This window comes from Molothrus ater, chromosome 1, assembly GCF_012460135.2.
Source record: "Molothrus ater isolate BHLD 08-10-18 breed brown headed cowbird chromosome 1, BPBGC_Mater_1.1, whole genome shotgun sequence".
Classification (NCBI taxonomy): Eukaryota; Metazoa; Chordata; class Aves; order Passeriformes; family Icteridae; genus Molothrus; species Molothrus ater.
Window position 1 is genome coordinate 45,645,551 of NC_050478.2, and position 27,822 is coordinate 45,673,372.

The window sequence follows — 27,822 nt, forward strand, 5'->3', positions numbered from 1 at the left end:
TGAATTAAAAGTTTACTTTAATTTTGAACCATTTTATAACTGCATTTTTCTCATGAAGCATCTGTATCACAGCAGGCTACAATAACTTTGGGATAAAAGGCAACTGGTAAACTGTCCAATACAAGGTTCCAAATAAACAGTTTTTACTGGCCCCTACCCAGACATATCCCAGATAAAGTTTTTGATCAAAAACATGAAATAGATCCACCTGCTTATTTTAAGCATATTAAAAAGGAAACTAATTGGACCATTTCTATTTGTCTAGTTTTTTATACAAAAAGGCTACACAATGTTACACTTTATTCAGAATACAGTTAGAGCGATTATGAATTAGTGTTCTACACCTTTACTCAATCCTTAAAAATTAGAAACTGCTGTAGCATATTCACTATAACTTAATACTACGAGAGACTTTAAAAAAAACTAACAACAATTACTGCAAAAAGAAAGGCTACTTCCAAAGCAAGCAAGGTCAGTACCATTACAGAGATTTAAAAAAAATAATAAATTTTTAACAAGCAAGGCTAGGGTTTGATAAATTCCATCTTGCAACTCATTCTTATGCATTCTTCGTTTCTTGAATCACTCCCAAAATCCATTTGTATTATTACTCCTCGACCAAAAAGGACCAGAACAAAAAGTTTACTTCAATTGTTCCCATAGGAAACTCAGCTTGGTTAGTGTGTCAGGCACTTTCTGAGATACTAGCCCACCCCTCGAGCCCTCTCAGCAACTCTACAGGCCAATCAATGCAAGTTCACTCAGATGATACAGCTGCAAAGAGAAAAAACACAGGTGTCAGTGCTCCTGAGTCATACAGGGCTGTTGTAACACATCAAGACTGCATGAAGCCGGTGCACAAGACGTTACAGTTAATTACTTCCACACTTCACGGCAGAAGTCAGTTTGGAGTGTGCTCATTGTGTATTTCCAGAGCATTTATTCATTATTGTGGCACACTAGGACCCAGTCGAGCCAATCCCTCCCTGCCAACCAAGTCCTCAGTCCAGTCAGCTGTTTTTCTCTTTTTGTTTTGTTTTTAAATTCAAGTTTGGAGCTTCTTACCTAAAGGATGATTTACAGGTCAGTATCGAACCAGGCCAACTGATTACTGTCACCTGGAGGCAGCCCATCCATAAGGTCCTGGGCATGGCCAAGATCTGGCAGACCATCAACTGGGTAGTCAGCACCAGGGTGGTGGCCACCCATTTCATGTTCCATCATAGGGTCCATACCCAAGGCATCCTGACCGTATCCGCCAGAGTGGAAAGAACGGTAGCTAGGATCTAAGAAAGTTAAAGGTGGCAGAGGGAAAAAAAGCATAATGTTAACAGATGTTAGATGCATCAGAAGCTGCAAGTATCAGTGTGTGAGGAGATTGTGTAGCCATCTAATTGTTTTCTAGTTCAGCCAAGTTCAACACAATCTGGTGCCTGCCCTTAACAGCTATTCCATTGTTCGGAAAGGCCTTCCAGTAGGATTCTGCAGACAAAGCACACTGCAGTCAGAAGCACGAGCAGATTCCAGCCAAGCCATTAGTCTGCACAATCAACAGTACTAAAATTCAACAATACTGCAGCAAAACCAGGCTCCAAGACTGTAGACTTGCTTCTGAAAGACTAGTCAAAAATAGCTCAGAATCCTTAGGGATAGGCTTGTGTTCAAATCTATAGACACTCACAGACTAACGCATTCAATACCAGCTTTGTTGTTTTAAAGAAAAACTGCACTATTGGAATTGTCAAGTCCATTTGTAAGGAATGGAAAAGATTTCTGGAAACAACAGCTCAGCAGGAGGTGTTCCCACAGGACTCAGACAAGAGACACTGGTTTTGCATGTTCATACGGCTCCCATTTCAGTGCTGCCAGTGGTGTTGCAGAAACGGGTTATTTGAACTGGCAGTTCCCCATCTGCCTGTCAGTTTGCAATACCTTGCTGAAGAGTAAATTCACTCTTCACTCATTTGCAGTTCTCCTTTAAAACCTATGACTTGACTTCATCCAATTGAAAGTTTAGTCAGGGGGAACAGAAGACACGTACCATCTGGGCGGTATCCAAGAGGCTCTCCCTGGGCACCGATATCCAGTCCGAGATCCGCCGTCTATGTGTACACAAAGAATTACAAAACAGTTTTATCATCGGCTCTTTCAGCCAGCAGCAGTAGTTCTGAGTTTAAAAAGCTGTAAAGCTTGCCCTAAATCCCTTTGAACAACTGCTCTGCAGTGAGCACTGCAGCACTGCTGTCAACATGAAATGCCTTTTTAGCTAAGTATCTGCATCCAACATGTAATAGCCAGATTTAGGAATTCACAGATCACTGGAAGGAGGGTTCTGTCTGGGAGTGAAAAAGATGGGGTAGGTCTAGGAACATTCCTCAGGTACACCTGTCCAGATCCTGCAAGTCAGATATTCCCAAGCCAGCAACAGAGCCTTTAAGAGTTCTGAAGGAACCTCTTCCATTTGTTCAATTACAGAAGTAATTGCCTGCTTGCAGAGCAATTGTCTAACTCATCTCAAAGAGATAATCCATTTTAGCTTCCCACCCCATCCATTCTTGTGGTACACAGAGATTTTAGGAAAACAGAAGAGTAAGCACTGAAATAGTACAAATTAAAGGCTACTGCCCCTTGTGTAGTAGATACATACAAGACAAGCTAGGCTCCTGAATTTTAAGAATCTGTGGGAAGACAAAGAATGAGTGAAGCCTTCCCTGTATCCCATCCACACAGACTGACTTCAGTCTTAATTTACTGTGTAGTCCATTAAAAATGAAAAAATGCCATGTGTGATAATGAGCCTGCAAACGTATTCAAGTCTGAAATCTCAAATGTATTGAGGTCTCAGGACAAGCTGAATTCCCAGCCCAAGGTTGTTTCAGATATTGTTGGCTTGATAGAAGCCTCACAGGATATGTTTTATATTTATGCTTCCTTCATATCACTCATGTTTCTATTTTTGCATCCAGAGTTCATCAGGTTTTGACAAGCAACACAGAAAAGTACAAAGTTCTTGTATATAGCCAGCTTTGCACAATAGCAAGCATAATGAGCATTACACACTTCAGCGGCAGCAGCAGAGAACTGACTCTTCCTGTCTGCCAGGGAAAAAGGCAGCTTGAAGGCTGCTTACCACAGGTTCACTGCACCTGAGCACAGAGAGCAAGTGAAGAAGGTACAGCCACCACACACTGTGTAAAGCTAGGCTTGCATCTACACTTCAGTGGTGGAAGGAGGGAGAACACAAAAGTTCTAATACAGATCACAGAACTCACCTCGTTCCAAGCCATTGGCTCGGTCCGGAACAGGGAGCTTGTCAACTCAACAGAAAGTCGCTTCTTGTAGTCCTGTGGTTTGTCCTCGGACATTCTGAACAGCACTGCAGCTGCGTAGGTTGCTGCCAAAAGGAAGAGTGATTTTAGTAGAGGTCAAGACTTCTATCAACTCTTCTAACACAAGTATGAAACCAGCCTTAAGTTCACTTACCAACACCCTCATTCCTAGAATGAAGCAGTTCTGTTAAAGGAGCAGTTGCACCTTCAGCTTCGATTGCTTCAGCTGCCTCCTTGTCTTGAGCCAGTTCACAAAGTACACCAGCAGCCACTCTCTGGATATTCTCTATGGGAGAGTACAACAACTGCAACCAAAACACAAGGGTTCTTTTAGCTCTTCCACTTGAAACGAGCTCTTCAGCACACTCTGACTTAGCAGCTCTATCCAGGAAGTGCAACAAGAGCTGTTTTATTTCTTTTCCTAATATGTATTATAGTGCTGTCCTGAGCTCTCACTTACCTGCACAAATAGTGGAATGGTATTTAGACCCCTGATTACGATTCGATTATGAACATCACGTGCAAGAATGTGCAGGGCTCCAGTGCAGCCCTCGACAATTTCTTCCATACGCACACCCTCCTGGTTAGGAGAGAAAAGGCATTTTTGAATTTGACATATTGCATACTCTCTTCTTAAGTGACTATCAAAAATCCAACCAGCAGTTCCAACTAATCATTTAAACTCATCCCCTGCATTTACCCCCTCTTCCCCTAAGCACTAGCCTTCAAACTTAACATCCCTGCTACAAGTCAACCCAGAGTACCCACCCAAATTCAGTAGTGAAGCATCCCAGTGGGATGCCTCAGTGGCTTTTATTATGAACTTTCCCTCTGATAACACCATCTCTTTTCCTACAACCTGGATTAGCCTCGCAGTTACTAAGCTGGAAACAGCAGTTACCAGTAGCAAAATGGTCCTTTCTTGCCTCTGCATCAATTAACTAAACTCCTGTACTAGGAGATGCTGCTTCCATTTGCTGTGCTAAGCGAACCCCTCCTTTGTTAATATGTTTAACAGGATAAAAAAAATCCAGTTGAGTCTGATCTTGTCACACTGACCTAGAAGCCAAAGAAGTAACAATTATGGAGCCTGAACAACTTCTCAGTACTTTTACAGGTCTAAGCACCCTTGCAAGTATGCAATAAGCTGTGACAGCATTCTTAAACCTATTCTTCTGAGAAGGAGGAGGGACTTCTGGTTTCTTGGTAGACAATTATTTGCCTTGCCAGAGTAGGCAGTACTAGAATTTCTGTGAGCACTAACATTCAGAATTGAATGGTCAAGAGGTTATTAAAATAAGAACCAAGGTTTGTTTTGGTACCATGATTTAAGAAAAATCTCAGGTTTGCCAAGACAGAGCTATCAGCACACAGATAATAATGTGAACTAGAGCAAATGGGACAACAGTTCTTTAGCCCAAGCACTACAGGACTGAGGTGCACTGACAATGAGGAGCTGGAGAGAACTTTGAGAGGTGCAGTGTGAGGGAGGGCACTCACCACAAACTGCTGTTGTGTCCCGCCCATGGAAGTGCGTCGCTGGGTATCCTGGTGTGCTCTAACCAGCAACTGCACTAGCCTTGGGATAGCACCTTGTTCACGCAGCGGGGCGTGGTTCGCAGGACACAGAGCCAGGTTGCGGATCAAGCCAACAGTAGCCTGCAGGTAAGGAGCAGGTGGGGAATAAAAGAGCAGGACAGGTGTGCTTGCTGTTAGTGACTTCTTTTTTTAATCAGTTCATCTCAAATGTTTAAATCTCTAAGAGTAAACACTAAGTTGCTCAAGTGGAGCAACTTCTCCAGCAAACAAATTGTATCCCCAACACCGTGGGGACAAAGAATTTTTCACTTTTAAAGTTATGTTTTAAAGAGAACAGTTTTCAGTTTCAGCTCTGGCAGCTTTTAACCATTATTTACCTTGATCAAAGGCCAGTGTGAGGGTGGGTGCAACAGCTTTACCACCACTGGGAGCCCGTAATGGAGACGTACTGCATTTTGAGCCATCTCTGCTTCTTGGTGTCTGCTGGTGAGGTGACGGAGCGCACAGATTGCAGGTTCCGTGATGTCTTCCCTGTCCCCAGCCCGGAGGACTGTACGCACCAGAGCCTCGATGCCACCAACCTGGCACACCATCATCTTGTTCTTGTAATTGTTACATGTAAGGTTAGAAAGGATGCCAGCGGCACAAGTCACAACGTTAATATCATCTGATCCTAAAAGCTGAACTAGAGTTCCTAGAAGGCCTTCCATGCCCTCCTGCAGAAAAAGAGGGAAGAAAAAGTTAAGTCTTCTTTTTCGCTACGTTGACTTTTGCTCTTGATCCCTCAGACAAGCCCTTTACCTGCTTTGTTGCAGCATCTGACAGATTTCTCAGAGTCCAGAGACAGTTCTGGACAAGACGCTGGCTTGGATCTGTGAGGTGGAGCCCCAAAGCTTGCATCCCACCTGGAAGATGGTACAGATTTGACACCATTACTCAGATTTGACACCATCCTCTGATGCTCACCTTATGAGCAGTCAGGTCCTTCTCTTCCTTGACATCTAAGTGCAAAATCTCACAAGCTTTTGGATCCTTCTTGTCAATATCGCAATATGGCTGGGGCCCTAGCCCTTCTTCGTAGGAAAATAACAACCCCCTGAAACTCCCTGTGTGACACTGAGCCTTTTAAATGTGTGCATATTCTCAGGGAGGCATCCTGACAACAACTCAGCTCAGCCACTAATAGTTAACAACCAGTGGAGTTACTAAAAACAGCCACCCTTTAATACTTCTGCATACTAAAGGCCTCCAAACCTGCTTATGGCCTTAAGGACCAACCCAAGTTCACTTTTAGATGCTGGCAGTTTCTGTTTTTGGTGGAATGAACTAATCCCAAAGCACTATGTAGATTTTTAAGTTAGAATGAGTACAATGTACTTACCAGCCTCAACAATAGCAGGTTTGTTGCTGGAGCAGACTGACAACACCTTCAGCACCCTACTTGTGGTCCACAATAGTTTCTCGTAAGTATAGGTCCTCATTATGTTTACTAAAGCCTGGGGTCCGCCACTTGCCAGAATAATCAGCTGAAAGACAGCAAAAATAATATTTGTCTGTCACTTCCTACACATGTCAGCAGGTAGTAAACGTTGCTGGCTTACACCCCTCGTGGTCACAGTTCCCTAAAAAAACATTCCCATCTGCTTATGTGGACTGTAAGTTTTATAGTCTCACTATAAGAACAGCAGCATTTCTGCAAGATAATTCCTGTATCCCTCCCCTCTTGCAAGGTCAGGAATGACTGGCAAAAGCTAGTGGCATGTGGCTGAAGATTCAGAGTCAGGAGGTCAGTACACAAGAACTGTCAGGCCATTCATCACAAGCTTGCTCATTTTAACTACTTCAGCACCAGAGGTACCCACCTTACTTTCTTGATTGCCATATGCTAAAATCTGAAGGCAGTCTGTTGTGATGGCCAAGAATTTGACGTTTGTCTTGTTGAGCAAGGCCACCATTTTCTGCAGCCCACCAGCGAGACGGACAGCCATCTTGGCTCCTTCCTGATGTAACAGGAGATTGTGAAGAGTTGTAATGGCATAGAACAGCACAGAGTCCACTGGGGACCTGAAGAAGGGAAAATCCTCATGAGTACCTGCTCCTAGCAGACCCAACTGCAAAACACAAGCATTGCCTCAGTAGTGCACATACCCCAGCATTTTAACCAAAGCAGGGATGCCTCCTGATTTGAAGATTGCCAACAAGCCTTCACGGTGATGTGAGAGGTTGTGTAGCGTCCCTGCAGTACACCGGGCTGTCTCCACATCGTTTGTGTTTTGCATGGTACGTACGATGGCAGACACCATCTGAGGAGATCTCATAATGGCGTGGCGAGACGCTTCCTTTTTGGACAGCTGATGAACCATAACTGCAGCCTTGTTCACCACCACCTAACACAAGTGTTTGAATAAAGCTTTTAGTTTCAAGGTCATTGAAGGTGCCCCAAAAGCAAGCTTTACCCAAGCAAAGAAAATACTTACCTGGTCCTCATCATTCAACAGTTTGGTCAGTTCTGGGATTGCACGAGTTGCAAGTTCAGCATCATCTTGGTAGTTTATCAAATTAACAACAGCATGTTTTAACATCTGGGATGGCTCAGCCAGGCGCTGCACGTTGGTTGGATGAGCTGCATCAAACTGTGTGGATGGGATCTGCATTCCTTCATCCAAGGTTTCAGGGAACATAGCTGCACGCACCCTCTGAGCTCTAGTCATTGCATACTGGCCATCAATATCTGAAAACAAGGCAAATCATCATAATCTCAAACTAGGGATAAAAAGCTCATCATCCAGACTGGCAGTAATTGAGTAGTTAGGTTTCTATATTATTAAACTGCTGGTCCAAGCAAACTGGTGTAACAGAAAAGGCCTTACCTGCAACTTGCTCCTGGGTGAAGGACTGAGAGAATCCCTGTTCCCACTCATACAGCACTTGTGTTGTGTCCACATCTTCTTCTTCAGGATTTCCCTTGCCACTCAAGGAGGGAGCAGTTGTTGTGGCCCCAGAATGGATACCAGAGTCCAGATATGATTGCTGCTGCCAGTGACTGACTGCTGCTTTTCTGTCTGGCTCCATTGCCATATCCAGCTCCATCAAGTCAGCTGTAAGAAATTATTGGTGAACAATTAAGTTTAGTTCAATTGCTGCAGCATGTATTAATCCTACAAGAGATGACAGAGATTTTAAATTAAAATAAGCTGTTATAAACAACTTCATCAACCCAGCACTGCAGAGTGAGCAGCAACTTTAAACTGAGACTATATGTTGAACCAAGGCAGACATGTAAACCTGAGGAACAGGCAGAACAATCACTGCTATTGTGGCTATCCTGACCTTACAACAAACTTAGAACAAACTTGTCTGAAGGTTTGATTTCCAGTGTAAGGTATTAATTACTGTAATAGAGCAGATGTTATTCAACCTTTGAAAAGTTGAAAAGAGAAGGATAAGGAGTCTTCTAGATTCTAGTAACAGAAACTGTAATGCATTATGTACCTTGAGTTGCCATGTTCCTTGTTATGCTCCCAGAACTCTTCCTTGCACCCTTTCAGAGATCCTAAAAAAGAGCAAGGTTAGAACTTACTAAACACTAATCAGAGCTAGTAAGACAGGATTTCACATCAGAACACTGGAATTGCAAACTAAGACTTGGCACATCTTGCCATTTCATTATCACAGTGAGTATACTCCAATGCTAATTAGCAAACCTCCATGGACAGACATGCAAAAGAACTCAACGTATCACCCAGACTTCTTCTGTCAGGTTATGTGTAAGATATTCTCTCAGAGCTACAAGAGAACAAGAACTGAAGACTGACCATGACAGAGCTATTTTTCACTCCTCCATCTTTGCATAAGATGAAGTCCAGACATTAAATTCCAGAGTTTGGAAATGCCACAAAGACAATGGCTAAATGTCACACTTCCTCATTTCCCTCAAAGATAATCTACTTAGAAAATACTAGAAAAACTGTCTGATACAGGGCTACAACATGAATTTTCATGGGGAAAGCTGAAATGACAATGTAAGGCAAGTTGCACAAAGACTACCTAAAGAGTCCTAACTGCACTTCCTCGTTTATTCCCTCCCTGTGCCTTAAGAATAAACGCTTCTTCCTACAAAAAAACCTTCACTGAAGTTAAATTAAAAAAAACCTCATTAAAAAAATCCAAAAAAACCCTGTCCTTCAGTTGAACACACTTTTATTGTTTGCACAGAAAACCAAGATAATTGGGGGCAAGGAGGCTGAAATATGATCAAATGCCCTATATAAATTTTCACTATGAATCTCTATTCAATATCACCAAACAGTTTGGAAGTATTTGTATCTGTACCTGTCTCTTCACTAACCTAGAAAGGCTACAGCTCCACAACAGGTCACTTTTAATTTCATTTGCTCCCCTTCCCCCCACAGTCCCACACTGATTCCAGCACAGACACAGAGCTGGTGACAGCCTATTCTGGGAGCCAGCCAAGCAGAGACATTTCTAGTGGGAGCTTGTGCAGGGAGCAAAACCATCTCTTGCAGCAATCAGCTTCCACTGTGCTGTTAGGTGTTAGAGCTGTGCCGATCCAAACATTCCTGCACGATGAAGTAAAGGCAGTGCACTAACCCCTGAAAGGACAGGTCTGCAGCGCTGCGTCAGGAGAACAAAGTCCGCCTGACTTTGCTGGATTTGTGTAAAGACAGATTTCCAGTTGAAGAGTTTCCTTCAGGAGCACCTTTTAGAAAATCATAATTAAACAGAGGGCAGGCCTGCAGTTTTAAAAGTCTCACAGGGTAGGTGGGACAAACTTATATTTCACGGACTCTGAGCCAGCTGCAAGATACTCCAGCAGCTCCTGAGCAATCTTGTTGCTTGGCTGTACGAATGCCAGCGCTGTTTGTCCTGACTGCACTCCCACAACTTTTGGCAGCAACCCTTCCCTGGCTCTTTTAAAATGGGTAGTAGATCTGCATCTGCAGCAGATAAACAGCATTAAGCTGATATAAGACATTACACAACATACAATAAGCATCCTGCTGCGCAGCTGGAAACTCTAAATTGGTCCTTCTCCACAGCCTGGAAGAGACTGGCCAACTCAGAGTCTGCTCTTGACAATGGGCATGGAGGATGTGCTGAAAATACACACACTTTTTCCAGGCCCTTACCCATGGATTCTTCCAACATGCTGTTAGGAGTTTGAGAGTGGTAGTGGCAAAGAAAAACTTAAGTCTCACTGTCAGTTCACCATTGATTAAAAAATTCTAATGAGTAGCTAAGTTGAGAAAGCGCCTATACAAAAGCTTGATAGCTCTTTGCAGGTCTTCTGCATTACTTTTTGAGTTCCATTAACACCTTCCAAACAGAAAGGGAATAGCAGTAACAGTAAAATTTGTATCTTTGCTCCCTGCAGTCCACACTCTAAGTCAGATGTGACACTTCCAATAAAAAATTTGGCATGTTCTAGCTGCTATATGAAACTTCCAATATGCTTAGCACAAAAGATTTATTTTTACCATAAACTTTCCCATCTCCTCCATCAGAACTGTGCTAAAAAAAGGATCACCAAACTGGTTTTGAGGTTGACTGTTTCATCTACCACTATGTTAAGAGCAGTGACTGCTTTGAGACATTTACTACCACCTGAGATTTCCATACACAGTAAGGGGGCTTGGGAAGAACATTTATAATTTTCTCCACTGCTGAATTCTGCATCAATGAAGGCAACTGACCTATAGCAGCTGCACTCTGAAATTGCTGTTTCAATTTCTGCAGCCTGAAGAGATCAAAGAGCAGCTCTACCATTAGACAAAATCCAACAGACCAGAGTAGCCACTGAACAGCAGCATTGTTCCAAAACAACACTGAAGAACATCTACAAAATAGCAATGAAGAATATGAAGTGTTCAGAAATGCATTCCAGTGACATTCAATCTTTAGAATGCTGACCCTAGATCAGCCTGCTAGTTCCATCTGCAAGTTCCAACATCCTGATCTGCATTTCACACACCTGCAGCCCCCCAGCAATTCCTGGTAGCTTTTTTTATTATTATTTAGATAGGGAATTGGGTTTAATCCTAGTAGTTCAAAGTAAGTGCCAAACAAAAGTAGACAGGGTTTGGTTTTAGGTTTTCTGCAGGTAAACATTCTCTCATCTTTTGCTTCACATTATTTTTAAATTTTACAAAGGGGTAAACTGAGTCCAGGCAAGCTGCTGGCTTTGACTTCCTGTTTGTCACTCTGAAGGTGAACCAACACATTTACAAAGGGAGCAACACCACCAGGCTCGCTACAAACATTTGTGCTGCTCATTTCCTTGACAAAATGGATCAGTACAAGGTCAGCCACACACACCTCGACCATCAGGAAGAGACAGAAGGCTTCAGTATACTTTACAAACAAACTTCAGCAGGGCTGCAAGCTTCACAATTTTTGAAGGCTAGCAGGCACTCAGAAGTGGGAATTCTGATAAATATCACGTTATACAGTTCACATGAATGTACTGCTAGGAGTTAAGGGACTCTTCTCAAAAAGCTCCTCCTGCCCCATGAGACCATCCACTTGCTTAGCAAGCATTATCAGCTTTGGGTTTAAATGAAGGTTAGGGTTTTTTAGACTATGTATTAAACAACTCATGTGAAGAGCAATTCAAGACCTTGCACTGGGCTGTATTATGTGGCATCTGCAAGCTTAGAAGGCACACGAGCTAATTGTCAATCTACTACAGAAGACATTTCAATTTTCTTGATTTTCAAAAGGAATGAAAGAAGTATTAGGTATTATTTCTGATCATGTGTTTTTATTAGATATTAATTTCTGATTCTGGAGAACAGTTGCCTACAGTAGTTCTGAAATCTGAACAATTCTCTTCTTTAAGACTGACTCAAATTATACCTGACTGATCTGCTAAGCAGTTCTTCTTAAAGCAAGTCAAAGTCTGCAAGTCTGCCACAAATCCTTTGCTTGAGAGGAGTATGTTACTAAAACTTGCACAAGAAACCTAGACTGATCCATCCAAACACCATGAACTGTTGCACACAAACACCCTGCCTGACCATGTTATCCTGTTCTTTGTCTCTGTCTCACCTGGGACAGGCCAAGCAACGGGCACCTTTAAACTCCCACCAGTTCTGAATGATAGCATTTGCTTACACAGAACAAGCTGCTCATCTTCTGACAGTCACAGCAGTTAAAAATGTGTATCACCTACACACAAGGGAAGAGAAGCACCTGTACTGAAAAACTGTTTTTCTCCAAGTGCTCTGAAGTCATTGCAACCATTCCCAAGGTGTTACTGAAAGCATCCTTTGGGTCTGATTTTATAACTGGTCTTTGCTGCTTGCGAATGATGTTGCCTGTGTATCTGCTTAACAAAAGTCCACAGCCAAAATATACAGGCAACAGCAGTTCCACAGCTGGTAACACCAGAGAGCACTCATTTCTAGAACCCAAGTCCTTGTATTTCAGTTCTTAATGTAGCAGAAGCTTCCTAATTAACCTTAGTTTTCAAGTCGGGAATTTGGAAAATACATCCAATTAAGGAATTAAAAAACAAATCAAAACAAAACAACCCTTTTTAATCTTCCCCTGGAAGCTGTTAGCCTGTTTTCTAGAAAACAAAATGTGGGGGAGGAGGAATTATTCAAGCAAGATAATACTGACAGTGGAAACATCAGGGAAAAAGCTTTCATGGTATAAAGGCACTTTAGGCAGGAGTGGCTGAACTGTCTCTAAGCAATTTTTGGTCTACGCTAAGCCCCAGATACAAGCACACAACAGACAGACCTACTGCTACTGATCTTCGTCTCACGAAGACGTGAGTCAAACCGCTGTAAGCTTGTAATTATTCCTTATCCAAATGTGGATAAAGTTCTCTCCTCCCATATCCACCCACAGGTTCTAAAGAAAACGGAGTTTTTATCTGGCTGCTGTATTGAGCTCTGGTAAAAGTACCTTTGTAGGTAATTTTGGAGGTCCTTCACATACCAGACGCTTCTGTAACATTGGTAAGAATTCCTGGAAGGACAGTTTTGGTGCTGTGTGTTTTAAGGAATGTTAGAAGTTTGTGGTAGGAATGACAGCTGGGGTTTACAATTTTTTGAAAAAAAAATAACAAGATACTTTATTTGAAAATAGATACAGAATGTGCTTGAATTTCACTCTGAAAATTGCATTTTTAAAATATTTATTTTTCTTGTACAAAGATACCACAGAGGATTACAAACAACAGTTTTCCTGGAATGTATTTCCATATCCAGTAAACAAATACTGAAGAGCATTCCCATATTCTGTCCCCAATAGTAGCATCTGCAGTCCTCAGCCACCCTGTCCCCTCTAAAAGAAACAGCCACATACAGTGAGTGTAGATTATTTTGAAGTTAGTTATATGCAAGTATTAGAAGGCCTTGACTATTGGGAAACTAGTCAGCCACCAATACTGACTTTTGCACACCAGTGCTTTAAGGACTTGAATGGACAAAAGCTACTATGAAATTCACTGCAAAGTGGCTCCTGAATAATGATTATGGGCTGTAAATTATCACATTAAACAAAGCAACGCACCACTTGGATATTTTTAGAGAGAAAAGTTAAGGTTTACTTTATTATCAGTACTAGGAACAGGAGTATAAAACTTCATGTATTTTATATTAATGTCAGTATACCTTCTGCTTTTAACAGGGTGATTTTTAATACTATGTAAAAATGTCTTCAGGTGGCTTATGACAAAACATCTTAACCTAGTGGAAGAAACTTGGACAGTATGTAATACCAAAAGGAAACAAGTCAAACCATGCAGTCTTATTCCTCTAACAAGAAAAAAAAACTATAGGCTTTCACAGCTTTAAAACTTTTCTACTTTTTTTTTTGGTTTTGGTTACACAGTAGAAACATTCATCTACAGCCTTCATTACTACTTCAGAAGAAGTGCCATGGCAAGAGATGAAGCAGTATTACTACATTTAAGTGTTGTGCCAAGATGTAGCAACTTGAACTATTTCAGAAGTTCCACTGAAAACTAAGAGCTAGCAGTAATCTTGACCTGAATGCCACACACTGAAATCAATCCTACTGATCCTAGACTGCAACTGAACAAACTGATTAATAACTATACCTTGTGGGAAAACTGCTCTGGTTGCTCCTCCAAGCAACATTTGTTAGTTAGCATCACTCCCTCCAACCACTCAGCTATTCTTGCTTAGTGAAGTATTTCTCTTCTTTCCAGTGATAAACTCGGTATCCTGTGTAATCCATCCAGCTCAAATTTATCCAAGCAGGAATACTTCAGACAACACATTCTACTGATGCCTGCAGGAAGTTAGAAGATGCCTTGCAAACAGCAATACATGCTATCTTAGATTTAGCTAATCATATAATAATAAATTAGACTCTGAACCCAGAACATGCAATAGTGTTAAAATGGTCTTTAAATTCTTTCTTATTAAGACTGAAAGTCTAAGGTTTGTTTTTCCTAACAAACTTCAGGAAGTTAAGAAATCTGAATATGTGCTTTACTGATCTCAATGGTTAAAAGGCTCCAATTTCTCAGCTTTCAGCACCCTTAAGACATGCTGGAAGAGGCAACAAACTAGCTCAGATAAACCCACAGATTTAAAGTGGGAGAGGGGTGCTGATCTGCCAACGCTCACTGCAAGTCACCTCTATTTCAGCCATTCTTCTTTGCTGCTTCATTTCCAATTCATTATTTCCTTTTTCCTCCAGGCATCCCAGACCGCTATTACATCAATTGTCCTGGCTTCTCAGCCTTTGTCTTCTGCCTTAGAAATTATCTAAAAATTCCTTTCTGTAACAAAGGCAGAAAAACCTCCCTATACTAGCTTTTGTAAGGGTTTTTTTTAATAAGAGTTCACTTCATGCCACACAAAAAATAACTGAAAATAGAGAGGCAACACATTATATCAGCAACCTAAGAGCAAGAGTACAGAGTTTCTATTCAAATGCCCATTGGCTGAAGCAAACCACATGTAAATATTTCCTTCTTGCTATACTTCTCCAAGTTGATTACAACTGCTTGATGGAACTGAAAGGCAGGCAGTCTGGTAGCCTTGACTAAAACACTGGGTTAGCTGTATCTAAAAACAGAACATGTTCCTCAAAAAATGTCTACTGAAGGAAAGACTTAAGTTACAACTTCCAAAAAACTCAAGGCTTGTTTTGGAGTCAACAGAGTCTTAAGCAAATGTGATAGAGGAGGGAAAGGGGCCACAAGAACTTTACAACAGCTGTCAAGTTCCAGTCTGCCAGACTTCAGGTCTGGAGCACTACAGAGTGTTCCGATATGACAGGACACTCACCTATTTTACCTTTCCCTTCCTCCTAAAAGAGAAAGCAGGCTAGTAAAGAATCATACCTCTGCCTAGCTTGCAATGTTCAACAACTACTAAGTTTCTAGTGCACTTGTGACTATAATGTAAGTGTAGCAAGAGCCACATTTTGTTTTGTTCACCTGCAGTACAGAAAGCCACCCAGAATGTGGGTAGTTTTAATCAACTGCTGAAGAGCAACTTTGCCCGGACTGACAGTTCAGGTAACAAAAGGTACCAGAAGTGGAGGTCAGAGATTTCACTTCCAGCTGCAGCCCTGTCAGTGCTGTGCTCTGAGCAACTAACACAGCATGAAGGCACTAACAGCTTGTGCAATTCATCGGGGTCTTCACAGGCACTAAGGTTTAAGTACCTTTTTAAAAGCAACCCATTAGAATTCTCAATAAAGCAAGAGCTAACAGTGGTCTGAGAGGCACTGTCAGCCAACAAATACCTCAGAAAACTAAAGTACAAAATGATGAGAACTTGGAAGAGAATTCAGAACAAGCACATCAGGAAAGTTACTAAAAAAGAAATAGAAGTTCATCCTGGCACCAATCTGCACTATCATTCCAGAAGATGAACTTTGAAACTGTAGAACCAGCTAGGAAACCTCTCCAAACATGAGGCTAGCAATATCATATAAACGTTTTCCTTTTGAAAGAAAGGAGATGCACAGTACTTCACTCTTTAGGACAGACATTCTAGAGAAACTGTGGTAGAATTACAGACTGATGGGACACACAGATATGTTTAAATGGACTTTTAAACTTGTAACTTCTAAATGGTTGAAGTTTACCTACCACCATAATTTCTTATCAGCAGTCCCCTACATGATTTTGCTTGATGCTGGCCAGAGGCACATGGCTGGGCACCCTATGCCATGTAAAGAAAGCACCTCTTCAGTCACATACTCTTAATTAAAACCATACTGCAGGAGCTGAAATTTCACAGTACTGGATCTTGTCACTTCAGAAATTAAGTGTTTGAATCCACAGCACAGTTACTTCACCCTTTTCCCAGAGAACATTCAGGAGTTACAAGGGGTCTGTCAACCCAATCCTTTACATTCAAAATCACAGACAACTACACCAGGAGCTTCTAACAGGATCTGCAAACAAAACACTCTCTGTCCTAGGTATTTATTTGTCCTTTCTAGAAAATTCTGGTTGCTTCTAAGAGCTATAAGCAGCAGCTGCCTTCAAGTTGACAAATCAGCAGTTCATGTTTGAAAGTAATGATTTAAGAGAGCTTTTCATCAGCAAGTATAACATAGCATTAGCAAAAACTTTCACTTTATTAGTTTGCAAAATAGACCTCAAGCACTTAAGTATCTTCCTGACTGTCCAAGACAGGAGCTGATCATAATCTTAAATGTTATGATGTGAAAACTGCTTCAAATACAACTCTGGTGTTACACATCCAACTTGAGAACAAAAGTAATGAACTTCCTCACATAATGTACATATCAATCCCCTAACAGCAGTTTGTAGCTCAGTATTAGAGGACTGGTATGACAGTTTCAAGTTTATGAACTTGCATTAAGTCATAACAAGATTATCAACCCAAATACTCTCTTGTCTTAGTTATTTTGACCAACTAAGTACCAGCACCACAAACAAATAAACTCGAAACAGTTACTAATCACTTCTGTTCAGCAACAGATTTGGTATCTGTGGGTCACTGGCACACACTTCCTACTAGGGCTTTGTGCAGCATTCACTAAGTTTGAGTATCCTCATGGCTGGTCAAAACATTGAGAGGAGTTTTATTATCACAGCTTAGAGAGCTCCCACCTTTTATTTGCAAGACACAGATATGTACATTATGCACACTCCCATCTTCCTTGGTGAGGGATGAGCCAGTGTTTCTATCCAAGTTTAGTCTGCCAGCAGGACTTAAGTAATAAATATGCAGTGGTTTACAGCTTTTGGTCCATGTACCCATACTTATCACTGAGTAAGGTGACTGTAGTAGAGAGCTGGCAGTAGACAGGATCAAAATTCATTCTTTAGTCTTACCTAGTCACACAAAAAAAAAAGTTGCCATTGTGATCATTTAGAGGCAACATATAATAATTCAGACAAATATTACACCACATTTCATTTAACACTCAAAGTTCAGGGACAAAACCACTGCCAGCCCTCAAGTTGCCCTGCCCACATGGTTTTGTGTATCAAAAAGACAACGGTTCTGCAGTCATTTAACACAATCATGTGCATCCCTAACAACAGACACTGTTACAGAAATACCTTTCCAGCCTGTTTGTGCATGGCATGAAACACTCACTTCCACACCAACACAGGAACAACTCAGCAAACCATCTCTCTCCCAAACGAGGAAGTATCTACCCATAATCCAGTTTCTTCTTAGACTGCAATCACACGGTCAGCCCTGAACTTGGATGTTAAACATTAATCTCTACAGTTTAAAAGAACAGAGTGATCAGTCATAATTACATTTACAAAGTACTTATGAATCTGAAAGCAGCTGTCTTTGCTTGTCTGTCAGAATAACTCTGTATTTACAATAAGGCACACCAACACTCCAAAAAGGACTGTTCAAACAACAAACATGCTAATGAATTCTGACACTAGAAGATGTTTCTTCAACTCACCCTTAATTTAGGCAAACTGATAAGGGAGTTGCATTTAGCAGCACCTTTAGGATGTTAAAATTTCTGGCCACTGGAGGGCACCTGAAATGTTACCAGGACAATACAGAACTACTTTCTACAGTTGCTGCAGAGTTGGCAAACTTCTCCAATTTATACAAGTCTATTTAGCACAGTAAGTCAGCCCAGAAATGCTGGTTCCAGCAAATACTACACGTACAGTGCACACAGTGCATTTGCCAGCTCCAGCAAAATCCAGCTACCTCACACCGTTTTTTAAATGCAGCAACACAGAATATGAGATTAACTCTTTCACTCTTCTACGTCAGTCCTCAAACAAGGCTCCAGAGTTAATTTAGTATTAAGTAACAGAGCAAGCACTTCACTTCTGCAATACCAATCCAGCCAATGTACACTATTTCCTAATGTCAACTTGGAATAGGAACAAAAAATTCTGCTGTAAACTAACATGTGCACCCAAACTTCCCAAGGCAACAAAAGCACAGGATGAATTTGCTTCCACATTGGAGTAAACAGACTCAGGAGGTCAGGTTGAGCTACAGGTATGTTTCACCTGCTCACCTTATCTACTTGGTATGCCACACAGACAGAAATGCCAGAATAAGACTTCCATTAGTTCTCTCCCTTGCACCTGAAGTTACCTGTCAGCAAAGAAAGAAAAGCACAAAGCCCCAAAAACTGAAACAACCTTTCTGGCTACTTTCTTCTCATGTGAGGCAGCACAGGCTACACAGCACCAGCACAGTTTAACACATTACCCTCCTGGGCTAAAGCCTGATCACAGACTACACCAAGTTTTACCTTGGAATCAAGTGCCAGAAATGGATATTAGAAGTTAACCACTGTCAGGCTGCCTTATGTTGGCAAGTCTAGCCAATTCAATCGGTGCTTAACTGGAAAATCAGAAATACTGCCCTTCCAGGAAAATAATTTTATCTAAAGAGACAAGAAGCATCACACACACAATACTGCCAAGTTTACAATTTCTAGGTTCCCACCCAGTCAGCCAGCAAGGCACTGGGCTCAGAGTTTGCAAGTGCACGTTTTGAGGACACAGGAGCAAGTCACAGCTGCCTGCACAGTTTCTCACAGGTTTTATCAGGCTTTGTGAAGTATGATGTTCAAGATAAGTAAGGTCAGTCCTGATTTTCCTGCCATGGTATGCAGGCTACCACAGTCACAGAACAAGTTTTGCTGCAGGCAACTGCAGGATAACCACAACCCCAGCATTACCAGTTTAACTATGAATTAAGGTAAGTGATTTTGATTACTGCTGTATTTGCACACTAGTCTGCCTACTAGACAATACTCTGCAGAAACATCCCTATGCAGGAGTTTCAGACAGCACATTCAGACTTCAGTTTCTGAGACAGAAGCCTCCAGCAGCCGTATTTCCTGCTCCATTCTTTCCACCCCTGAAAACACTGCAAAATCAGAACACCACTAGTACTAACCTCCTGCCTTAACATCCCCAAAACCTCAAGTCTAACTCTTCAGAACACGGTATTTCGGGATGCTAATTCAGATGTAGAGTCATTATAGATAGACAGATGTTTCAGAAAAAAAGTCATTATGCCTGAAGGGCAAGCTGGTTTCACATCCAAGGTTTGGTAAGCCACTTACTGACACACCACAGTCAGAGCAAAATACTGGTGTCCAGAGTAGACATACACCATGCAAAGAGCCCACTCTATTTATAGCTTAGCCAAGGAAAAGCAAACTTGGGTTGATAAGGCTGTAACACAGCATTTGAAGAACTGATTTTTCCAATCAAGCTTTACTTTGTATTAAATCCTTGCTCCTAGAAGCTATCGTGCATGGCATTGTCCTTTCCAACATAGTGTTTTTACTTATTTCTCCCCTAGAACTTGTGAAATGATCAGCCATACAGACGAAAATGAACATTCCCCTGGATATCAGTTTACACCTGAATAGAAAATACCTGAACTAACAAATGAACAAATATAACACTTCTTTAGAACAATCCCAGAACAATGAGACAGTGTAATTTTGAATTGAACAGCTGAATTTAGAGAGCTTTAAACTCTTGCCTGAATACCTAAGCAGCCTCATTTGCAACAGTACCAGCCATTAGACAAACGACACAGCAGTCACATACCTGCAGCTGTCAGCATCTTTTTATCAAAAGTGCAAGATCAACATTAGGTTCCTGGACTGTTAGGTACTGAAACTCACATTATAACTTGGGCCAATACACACCAATAAGTTTTACCGTTTAGGCTTTTTTTTTTTTTGAGCCTTGCAGTAGTACCTTTTTGTCATTCAGAAACAAAATCATAACTATGAAGTTGCTGACTGGTGTGTGAACTTAGATCAAGAAAACCCCGACACTCTTTCAGCTAGTTTTCTCTGTCTTCGCCTTTACTGTAGCCTCAGCACATAAAGATCCTGTTTTACTAAAACCCCTCCTTGATTTCCGTCCGTCGACCTCAGCATACCAGCCCAGCCTCTTTCCATTCACCACTTGCATACTTTGGGGGATGGGAGGACCACAGATGTCTGGAATATACAGAGTGTCAGAACAATGGCTGCTCCATGAGAAAGAGATCAATAAGTAGCTGATTACAAAGATCAACACTGCTATTCCTGAAGTCACAAGTAAGTTGCCCGTGGTACCTTCACACAGTCTGTCCTCTCTTTCCAGTTAGGATAATTTTCAGAGAAGGCTTTTGGAAAGAGACACTAAAAGAAACGGCCCAACGTCCTACATCGAGTTTTAACTAGGGAAAAATGCAAGGTTTTGCTAAATTTAAGAAAACTTGCTGCTCTAGGAACAGCTAATCATGCACATTAGAAATGAACTAAGCTTTGTTAAAAAAAACCCCAACTAAACAAACCAAACCAAACAACAAACCACAAAACAACACACCGTTCCTAGAGAAGTAAGTGCCCTAGATAGTTCAGGGAGTAGCCGCGAGTTTGTCCCCACACCTCAGGAACGCGGTACTTCGGGAGCCTGGAGCCGCCGCGCTCCCCCCGGCCGGCCACGGCAAGCAGCGGGCGCTTCCCCTCGCAGCGTGGGAGCGCCCACGCCGCCCCCTACAACACCCCGAAAAGGCGGGTGTTAAAAAACTTAATGTGATGGCTCCCAGCTCCGGGGAAGCTTCATTTCGGTGACACACAGAAGCAGCAGCACAGCCTCTCCAGCAAATATGCAATGCCACTAAAAGCGAAACCCCACAAGGCAGCAGATTAGTTATCTCCCGCTGACTGCAGTGACCGTGATTAATTATATTCCGTACAAATAAACCCGTACCCTGCTCTCATCCCCCTCCTATCGCCAAAACGGATCTGCAGCCCACCGGCGAGTTAGTTCTCCCCTAAAAGGGAGGGGAAAGAACCTCTAAAATGATAATAAAAAAGGGTCATTAAAGTACCCCGGGCTCTGCCGCAAACGAGAGCGGAGCCGGGCGCATGGACTCGCCTTCTCCCGCAGCCCAGAGCAGCCACCCCCTCGCCCCAGGACGAGCTTCCCAAGAGACACCTCGGGAGCCGCAGCTGCCGCTCCTGCAGCCACGCAGCTGTCCGGACCTCCCAAAAACAAGAGCCCTCGCTCTCTTCCTTTCCTGCCCCCCCACCTCTCTCCCACCCCCGCTCTCCCCCTCCCCCAGCCCCGTCCTTCCCGCCGGGCACACCCCGGACCCCCTCACGGCCGCGGGGGTACCCGGCCCGGGCTTGCCCCAAGTTCCCGCCAGAGAAAGCGGCACTAACGTTGGAGGAAGCGAGAGCGCAGGGTCCCCCCAGGCTCTGGCGGCGGCGGCTGCTGCTGCTGCTGCCCGGGCGACCCCGGTCCGGTCCGTCTTTCCTTCCTCGTTCCCCCCCGCCGCCTCCTCCTCCTCCTCGCTCACGGCGGTGCCCCCGCCGCTGGCTCCCGGGTGGCGACCGTACGGGGCGGCGGTGTTTCTGTCCCCCGAGCGCCGCCGCCGCCGCCGCTGCTCCCAGCGCCGAACCGAGCGAGAGGCTTAAAATGGCGTCGCTCACAAGGAGGTTCTTATAGCGAGCGCCGGGCCCGGCTGTGTATCCTGCCGCCGCGGCCGGGCCCCGCGCGCGGCATTCCATAGGCGCCCGGCGCTCAGGGCAGGCAGAGGGAGGAGGAGAAATAGTGCCCGGCTCCCAGTGCGGAGGGAGACAGGGAGCGGGGAAGCGGCACGAGAGGGGGAAGGCCGGGCCAGGCGGCGCTGGGCAGGGCTGGGCTGGGCTAGGCAGGGCTGGCTGGGGCAGGGGCAGGGGCAGGGGCAGGGGCAGGGGCAGGGGCAGGGGGAGCGCGGCGGAGACACCTTATTCCGGAGGTGGGAAGGAAGGATCAGAGTTCCCGGCTTGGGAATGAAGTTGCTGCTGCCCTGAGGGGTGTAGAGGCGGCGGGGGAGGGGATGCGACTCAGGGGATCAGCCCAAAGTCCCGCTTTGGGAAGGGAAGTAGGGGGCTGGGGGGCAAAAGGCGAGTGTGATGCTCTCTCTCTCCTACTCCCTTCTATACCCTCTCCTCCTTCCCCCCCCCCTCCCCCCCCGTTTATTTTGGAGTTTCGTTGCCTGGGGTTTTTAATTTTTTTTTTTTTTTTTTTTTTTAATGCACGGCACCAACTGTAGCGAAACTCCGTCTTCCCAAGCGACGTCCGCGTCGCCAAGTCCGGGAGGCGCTCGGGCCACTGCGGAGAATCGGCCCCGGCGCTGGGACGGGGGCAGCCGCCGAGGCCGGCCCTGGGCTCATCCCCAGGCCCGGGCAGCCCGGGAAGGTGGCGGCGGGCCCCGCTCACGTCGGCGGAAACGCGCTCCCGCTCTGCCCTTGTAAATATTTGTCAGGAAGCAGTTGCCAAAGAAAGTATCTCGTTATGCAATTTTTTTTTTTTAATGGAAGAAGAGAACTTCCCTCTCCCTCCCCCCCCCCCACCTCTCCTCCCCCCCTTCCCCTCGCTTCTTTAGCGATTCGTAAAAAACAGGAAAATACGAATTGCACAAGGTTTTTTCGCGGCGTGTGAAGGCACGTCCGCGGCGGCCTCTTCTCGGCGTGCTCGGGCTTGCACAGCAGAATGTTTTACAGACTTTTTGCGTGCACCGTCTTGCAATGGCAAAGTCTGTGTTTAACATACCAGGAGGGAAAAATACATTCACACCTCCCTCCACATGAAACAAGGACCGTATATACAACGTGGTTGTGGAAAACATCCGTTGCCAGAGCGAAAGATGGATATTATTTTGTTTCCCCCGCAGTACACATTTGCTTTGGCACGGGCCGATGTGGAGATTGAATTCTTGTTTTCCTTCTTGCAGTCTCTTGTCCCCCACCAGCCTCCAGTTTCTGCAGTTCTTGCAGCGGGGAGATGCACGGTTCACAGAGGGGCTACCTTTATGCCAGTTTTTTTTTTTTTTTTTCACTGATAATCCTGTTTTAAACAGGCTCTAAATTTCTAATTAGAAAGTTGCAATTAAAGATTTGGGGTTTTTTCCCATTGATTTATTCAGTCAGATGAAGTGTTAGACTAAAGGAACTTCTTTCACAGTGCTGCTCGATTTTCACGTAAGCTGCTTTCTTTTGAATTTGGAGCTTTTTAAAACGGGATTTCTCCTGGGCTGGGAGTTTTTTGGGAGGATAATGTAAGGCTTGCTGCATACAAGAGACAAGGTGGAACTGGCATGGGTGACGGGGCCACAATCCAGTGGGGCAAGTGCAGGAGGAGGGGTTCCAAGGGTGGGTTAGCTGTCACTACTCACATGACATTAGGAAGGCAGTGGTGGAAAAAAAAATCCTATTTTCCTCCCCTCTACCCCTGCCACTGTAGGGCATAGCACCCTCCAGCCTCCCTCTGCTGTGGGCAACCTTTGGTGCACACTAGTAAGGAAAAAAAATGCTACCTCCTGAAGTAGGAGAATCGAGAAATGCAGCTTTCTTGTTTTCTCTTAGGGCAGTTGGCCATTTTGACAATGGTCAAAAGAGAGGCAAGAGTGAGGGCAGCTGTTGGCAAGAGCTGGCAAAGAAAATTTTGCCAGATCAGGCCAGTGGACAGTGAGTGTTCATCACTTTCCTGGGGAGTTATTTGGTGCAGCTATGAGCAGAAGGACCTTGTTCTGGACACCAGAAATTTGATTCCAATTTAAGATAAGAGCCAGAGAAAGTATTCTTGAAGATTGTCTTGAGCAATAAAAAAGAGAAAAGGGTGTGGGGGAAGAGTTAATTTCTTTGTCCACCTTCCTTTCTCAGCTGCCTTCTTCTACAACCTTGAGAAAATCTGCTCTGCCTCGGTTTCACCCTCTGTAAAACGGGAATAGTAATACTGACAAACCCCTCCTTTTAGATCCCTGGATCAAAGGTACTATATAAGTTCAAAGTGCTGTTTCTATAGGGCATTATTGCCAAATTCACTTTAAGCAATTCCATTGGGTACTTGATAACAACAGTAGAATCAGTCAAACGCCCTTGATGCATTGCATGGTCCCAGATACCTTTCAGAGCCTCTTTGTGTGCCATGCCACCCCCCGAGGTCTGCAGGGATGGGGCTTTTGGAGCCGGGATTTTGCAGGAGCAGGAGGGGTACAGTCCATGTCTCTGCTTCTGGCCCCTCAGCTGTGCACCGCTTTTCTTTTTGGCCTGACGAGGACAACTGGAACTAGACCTTTTAAAAACAGGTTTAAAACATTCAACTTATATATATATATATATATATATAAATTTTGTAAGGCCTTTAGTACCTAATGATTAACTCTTGTTGATTTTTGGATGCTTTACTTCTGCGTGGGTTGTTGTCATTTTAATCTCTATTTGTTTCACTGCAAAGCGGTTAGGATACTTTTTGCATCTAGACACATTGCTTGTAGAAATTTGGTTCATATCACCTTTGCAATTTTTAGCTGTTAGGTAGCTAAACATTTTCTAAAATTGTACCTTAAAAAAATTCCCAAATCCCTACTTCAGTAAAACAAGTATCTTAATAGCTGAATTGAAATTATGATTATTAACTTGTTGGTGTTCTCTCAATTATAAAAATGTTTCTAAAATACATTTAATATTAATAATTTTTCTAAAATACAGTGTGTCAAGTTCCACTATCAAAACAAGAAGAGTAAATGTTATATGGAATTATAGTGCAGGGCTTCATCAGTAAATTCATGAACAGTCCAGTTATTCTTCCTCTTCTACTTTTTTTTCCTTTCCTCCCCAAGAAGCACAGAGTGTGTCTGTGCAGCTTTAGAAGTTTCCTCTGAGCTCTTTTATACTTTAATAGGTTTGTTTTGGTGGCAGTTTACTAGAAGAATATGCTGCAGACATATTTTTTTTAAAAGGTCAAGCAGTCTCCTAACATGTCCATTGTGTATCCTTGCAGTAAGAAATCCTCAGTGCAAAGGAGAGCTTCATGGTTGAATTTTAAAAGATAGTGATTTAAATCTTTTTGTTAACTCTTTTTTTTTTTTTCATCCTTAGCACTGCTTTTGGAGAGTCAACTTTTAGTATGGTAAAAAGTACGAAGCCCCTTAATTAAAAAAGGAAACAGTTAAATGTAAACTTAGATGGTCATCTTTCCTTCTGAAACCCTGGGTTTCAGAAACCCTGTGTTTAACTATGTTTGTAAGAAACATAGTAACAAATGAGTAGCCATGGTACTAATATGAGGACAAAGCAAAATTACCAATTACAGAAATATCTAGGGCTCTGGGCCTGAATCTTTGATTTCCCATATGGATCTTAAAAATGTATGCATAATTGGCTTCTAACTGTGCATGCTCTAGGAATATATTCAAGAATCAACTACAGATTTTTTTTTTCAGACACTGACTAAATATATATTCACTCGTCAGCAAAAAGATACATCATTCTGATCCTCTTAACCGGAAAAGAAAAAAAAAAAATAAAAAGAATCTTCTCCCAGCAAAGTGAGGTTGTAGTGTGTTAAAAAAGTCACATAGTCATACAGGAGTGAAGGGGAAAAGAGATGCTTGTGATATTTAAGCACTCTTTGAGACACAGGACTAATCAGTGTAACTTCTGCCTCATACTTGAGACCTACATTTTATTAATACACATCAAGGTCTTTACTCTGCTAAAGTAAACAGCTATGCCATTCAAACTCAGTTTCAGTGGAAAAAAAATTGTTCTTTATTGACAAAGAAAAATAGAATTATTCAAAATAAAAATAATAGTGAGATTTTACCTTTCTCAAAAATTATGCAAAAAACAATGTATATGTATCTGGGTGATTTCGAAGGAAAGAAAAAGCCTACATATTCGTAATAAATTAGTACAAAAGATAGTGATCAAAAAATCTTGTTAACTGGTTCAAATGACATAAATTATAGTTTTCTATAAATGTTGCTGCAAGCATCAGAAATAGAATTGTCATTGGCCACCAATTTGATTTTTAAACAAAAGTTGTTCTTTCCCTTCCTGTTCATTTTGGATAAATGCAATATGCCTTAAAACTTCCTTCTATAATTCAGTACACATGAATTCCTACAACAGTTTATTTATCAGGTATGTTTCAGAAACTAAGATTAAAGTCTCCAGCTGATTTAGTAGCTGAGGCATTACTCATCAGAATATCTGATTACTGGCATATTAAGCAATGAAACAGACTAAACATGAAGCATTCCATCTCCCAGTACGTATATTTTAATTACTACTAGCCAAACAAATATCAAGATGGTTTTATATTCAAAATTTAATGCATGATCATGTGAGCAAAAAATCTACAATACTGATCAAAATGTTGTCATCATCACATCTATGGCAGCACCTAAATTTTCCTTTAAAATTTCTGTTTGCCTGTCTCTTAATGGTTATGGGTCTCACACTACTCATTTAAAACAATTGCAGTAGTTGTGTTGAGGTAGCCTGGCAGAAAAGACATCCAAAATCACAGCAAAAAGCAATACCAGTTGCAGAGGTGTGACACTGACCTCCTGCTTCCCTAATCAAACTCTGTCCACATGAAACCCCTGGTTTCCGAGACTTGTAACCCTTTAATTGTTAATGCTCTAAATACATAGCTGTACTCATATATGAAGCTGTCTTTAAGAAGGTAGCTGATCTATAATTTTGCCTTTTTCTTTCAGTAGCTTTAGGCCAGATTTCCTTATTTCAAGTAATTGGCTCTAATATATAATCTTAAAACATAAGATAGTAAATCATTAAGACATGATTTTCCTGTTCAGACCACTCTTTCTTAATTACCGTGCAGTCTGAAAATATGAGACAATCAGGGTAGTAGTTTCATTTCAACAAGGCTGTGCATGGATTAGGGCTTCAGAATTTCCTTATGCCGCAGTAAAATTCCCTCTCCCTTTCCAGCTGAAAGCCCCGAGCAGCTGTAAACACCTCGTGCTTTCTAGAGGCTTGGCTCCCCTAACGCAGCCTGGCCATCTTACGAATCCACTGGCCAAATGAATTTCAATGACCGGTATTCTAAATTTTCCTTAAAGCCTGCAGCATGGAGGTTGTGGTTGTAACATTTGTGCAGTTATGGCGCGGAAGCGCTGCGTTTCTGAGCACCTTGGTTCTCGATTTCTCACCCGCGTGAGCTATGGGTGACTCCATACTCCAGGCTTGTTTACGGACACCGTTGGAGAAAGGGTAGGAGCGATGGAGACAACAGCTAGAAACTCCAACGCCACAACGCGATTACAGTATGTTTTCCTTTCCTTGCTCTTTCAATTCGCTGTAAATTTCATTCCAGCTCTTAGAAATCATCATTCTTTCCCCCTTTTTATTTCAAAATGGTTGCATATTTTTCATTCACGAAAAGGTTAAAGGCGTTTCCCCATCGCAGGAGGGATTATCTTACCAGAGGATTCTGGGACTGCAGATGTATACTGCGGCAAAATCCTAAATTCATCGGCAAAAAAAAAATCATTTCCAGACCCCAGCTGCTAAAAATAATAGAATTATAGTAAATCATTGATAAGATTAAAACATAAAGCCATTTTTTACATTCCAAAGTGCTTGAAAACATGAGTCTTTTCTCTTAATTCATTTCTTAAATAATGCAAATTTTAAAGTAGCTTTTCTA

The 27,822-nt window shown here is 42.6% G+C and overlaps 1 protein-coding gene across 1 annotated transcript; it reads right to left on the reverse strand.

The window, feature by feature from the left end:
* CTNNB1 (catenin beta 1) lies at nt 1-21,727 on the reverse strand. Its single transcript, XM_036395870.2, has 16 exons — nt 21,540-21,727; nt 8,361-8,421; nt 7,739-7,966; nt 7,346-7,599; nt 7,017-7,255; nt 6,731-6,932; nt 6,250-6,394; nt 5,670-5,773; nt 5,246-5,584; nt 4,830-4,988; nt 3,790-3,909; nt 3,484-3,634; nt 3,273-3,394; nt 2,042-2,102; nt 1,066-1,286; nt 1-774 (listed from the first exon to the last, which is right to left on the reverse strand). Exons 2-15 carry the CDS (start codon nt 8,371-8,373, stop codon nt 1,078-1,080), a joined length of 2,346 nt encoding a protein of 781 aa, XP_036251763.1. The 5' UTR covers nt 8,374-8,421; nt 21,540-21,727; the 3' UTR covers nt 1-774; nt 1,066-1,077.
* Between the last annotated feature and the right edge of the window lie 6,095 nt (nt 21,728-27,822).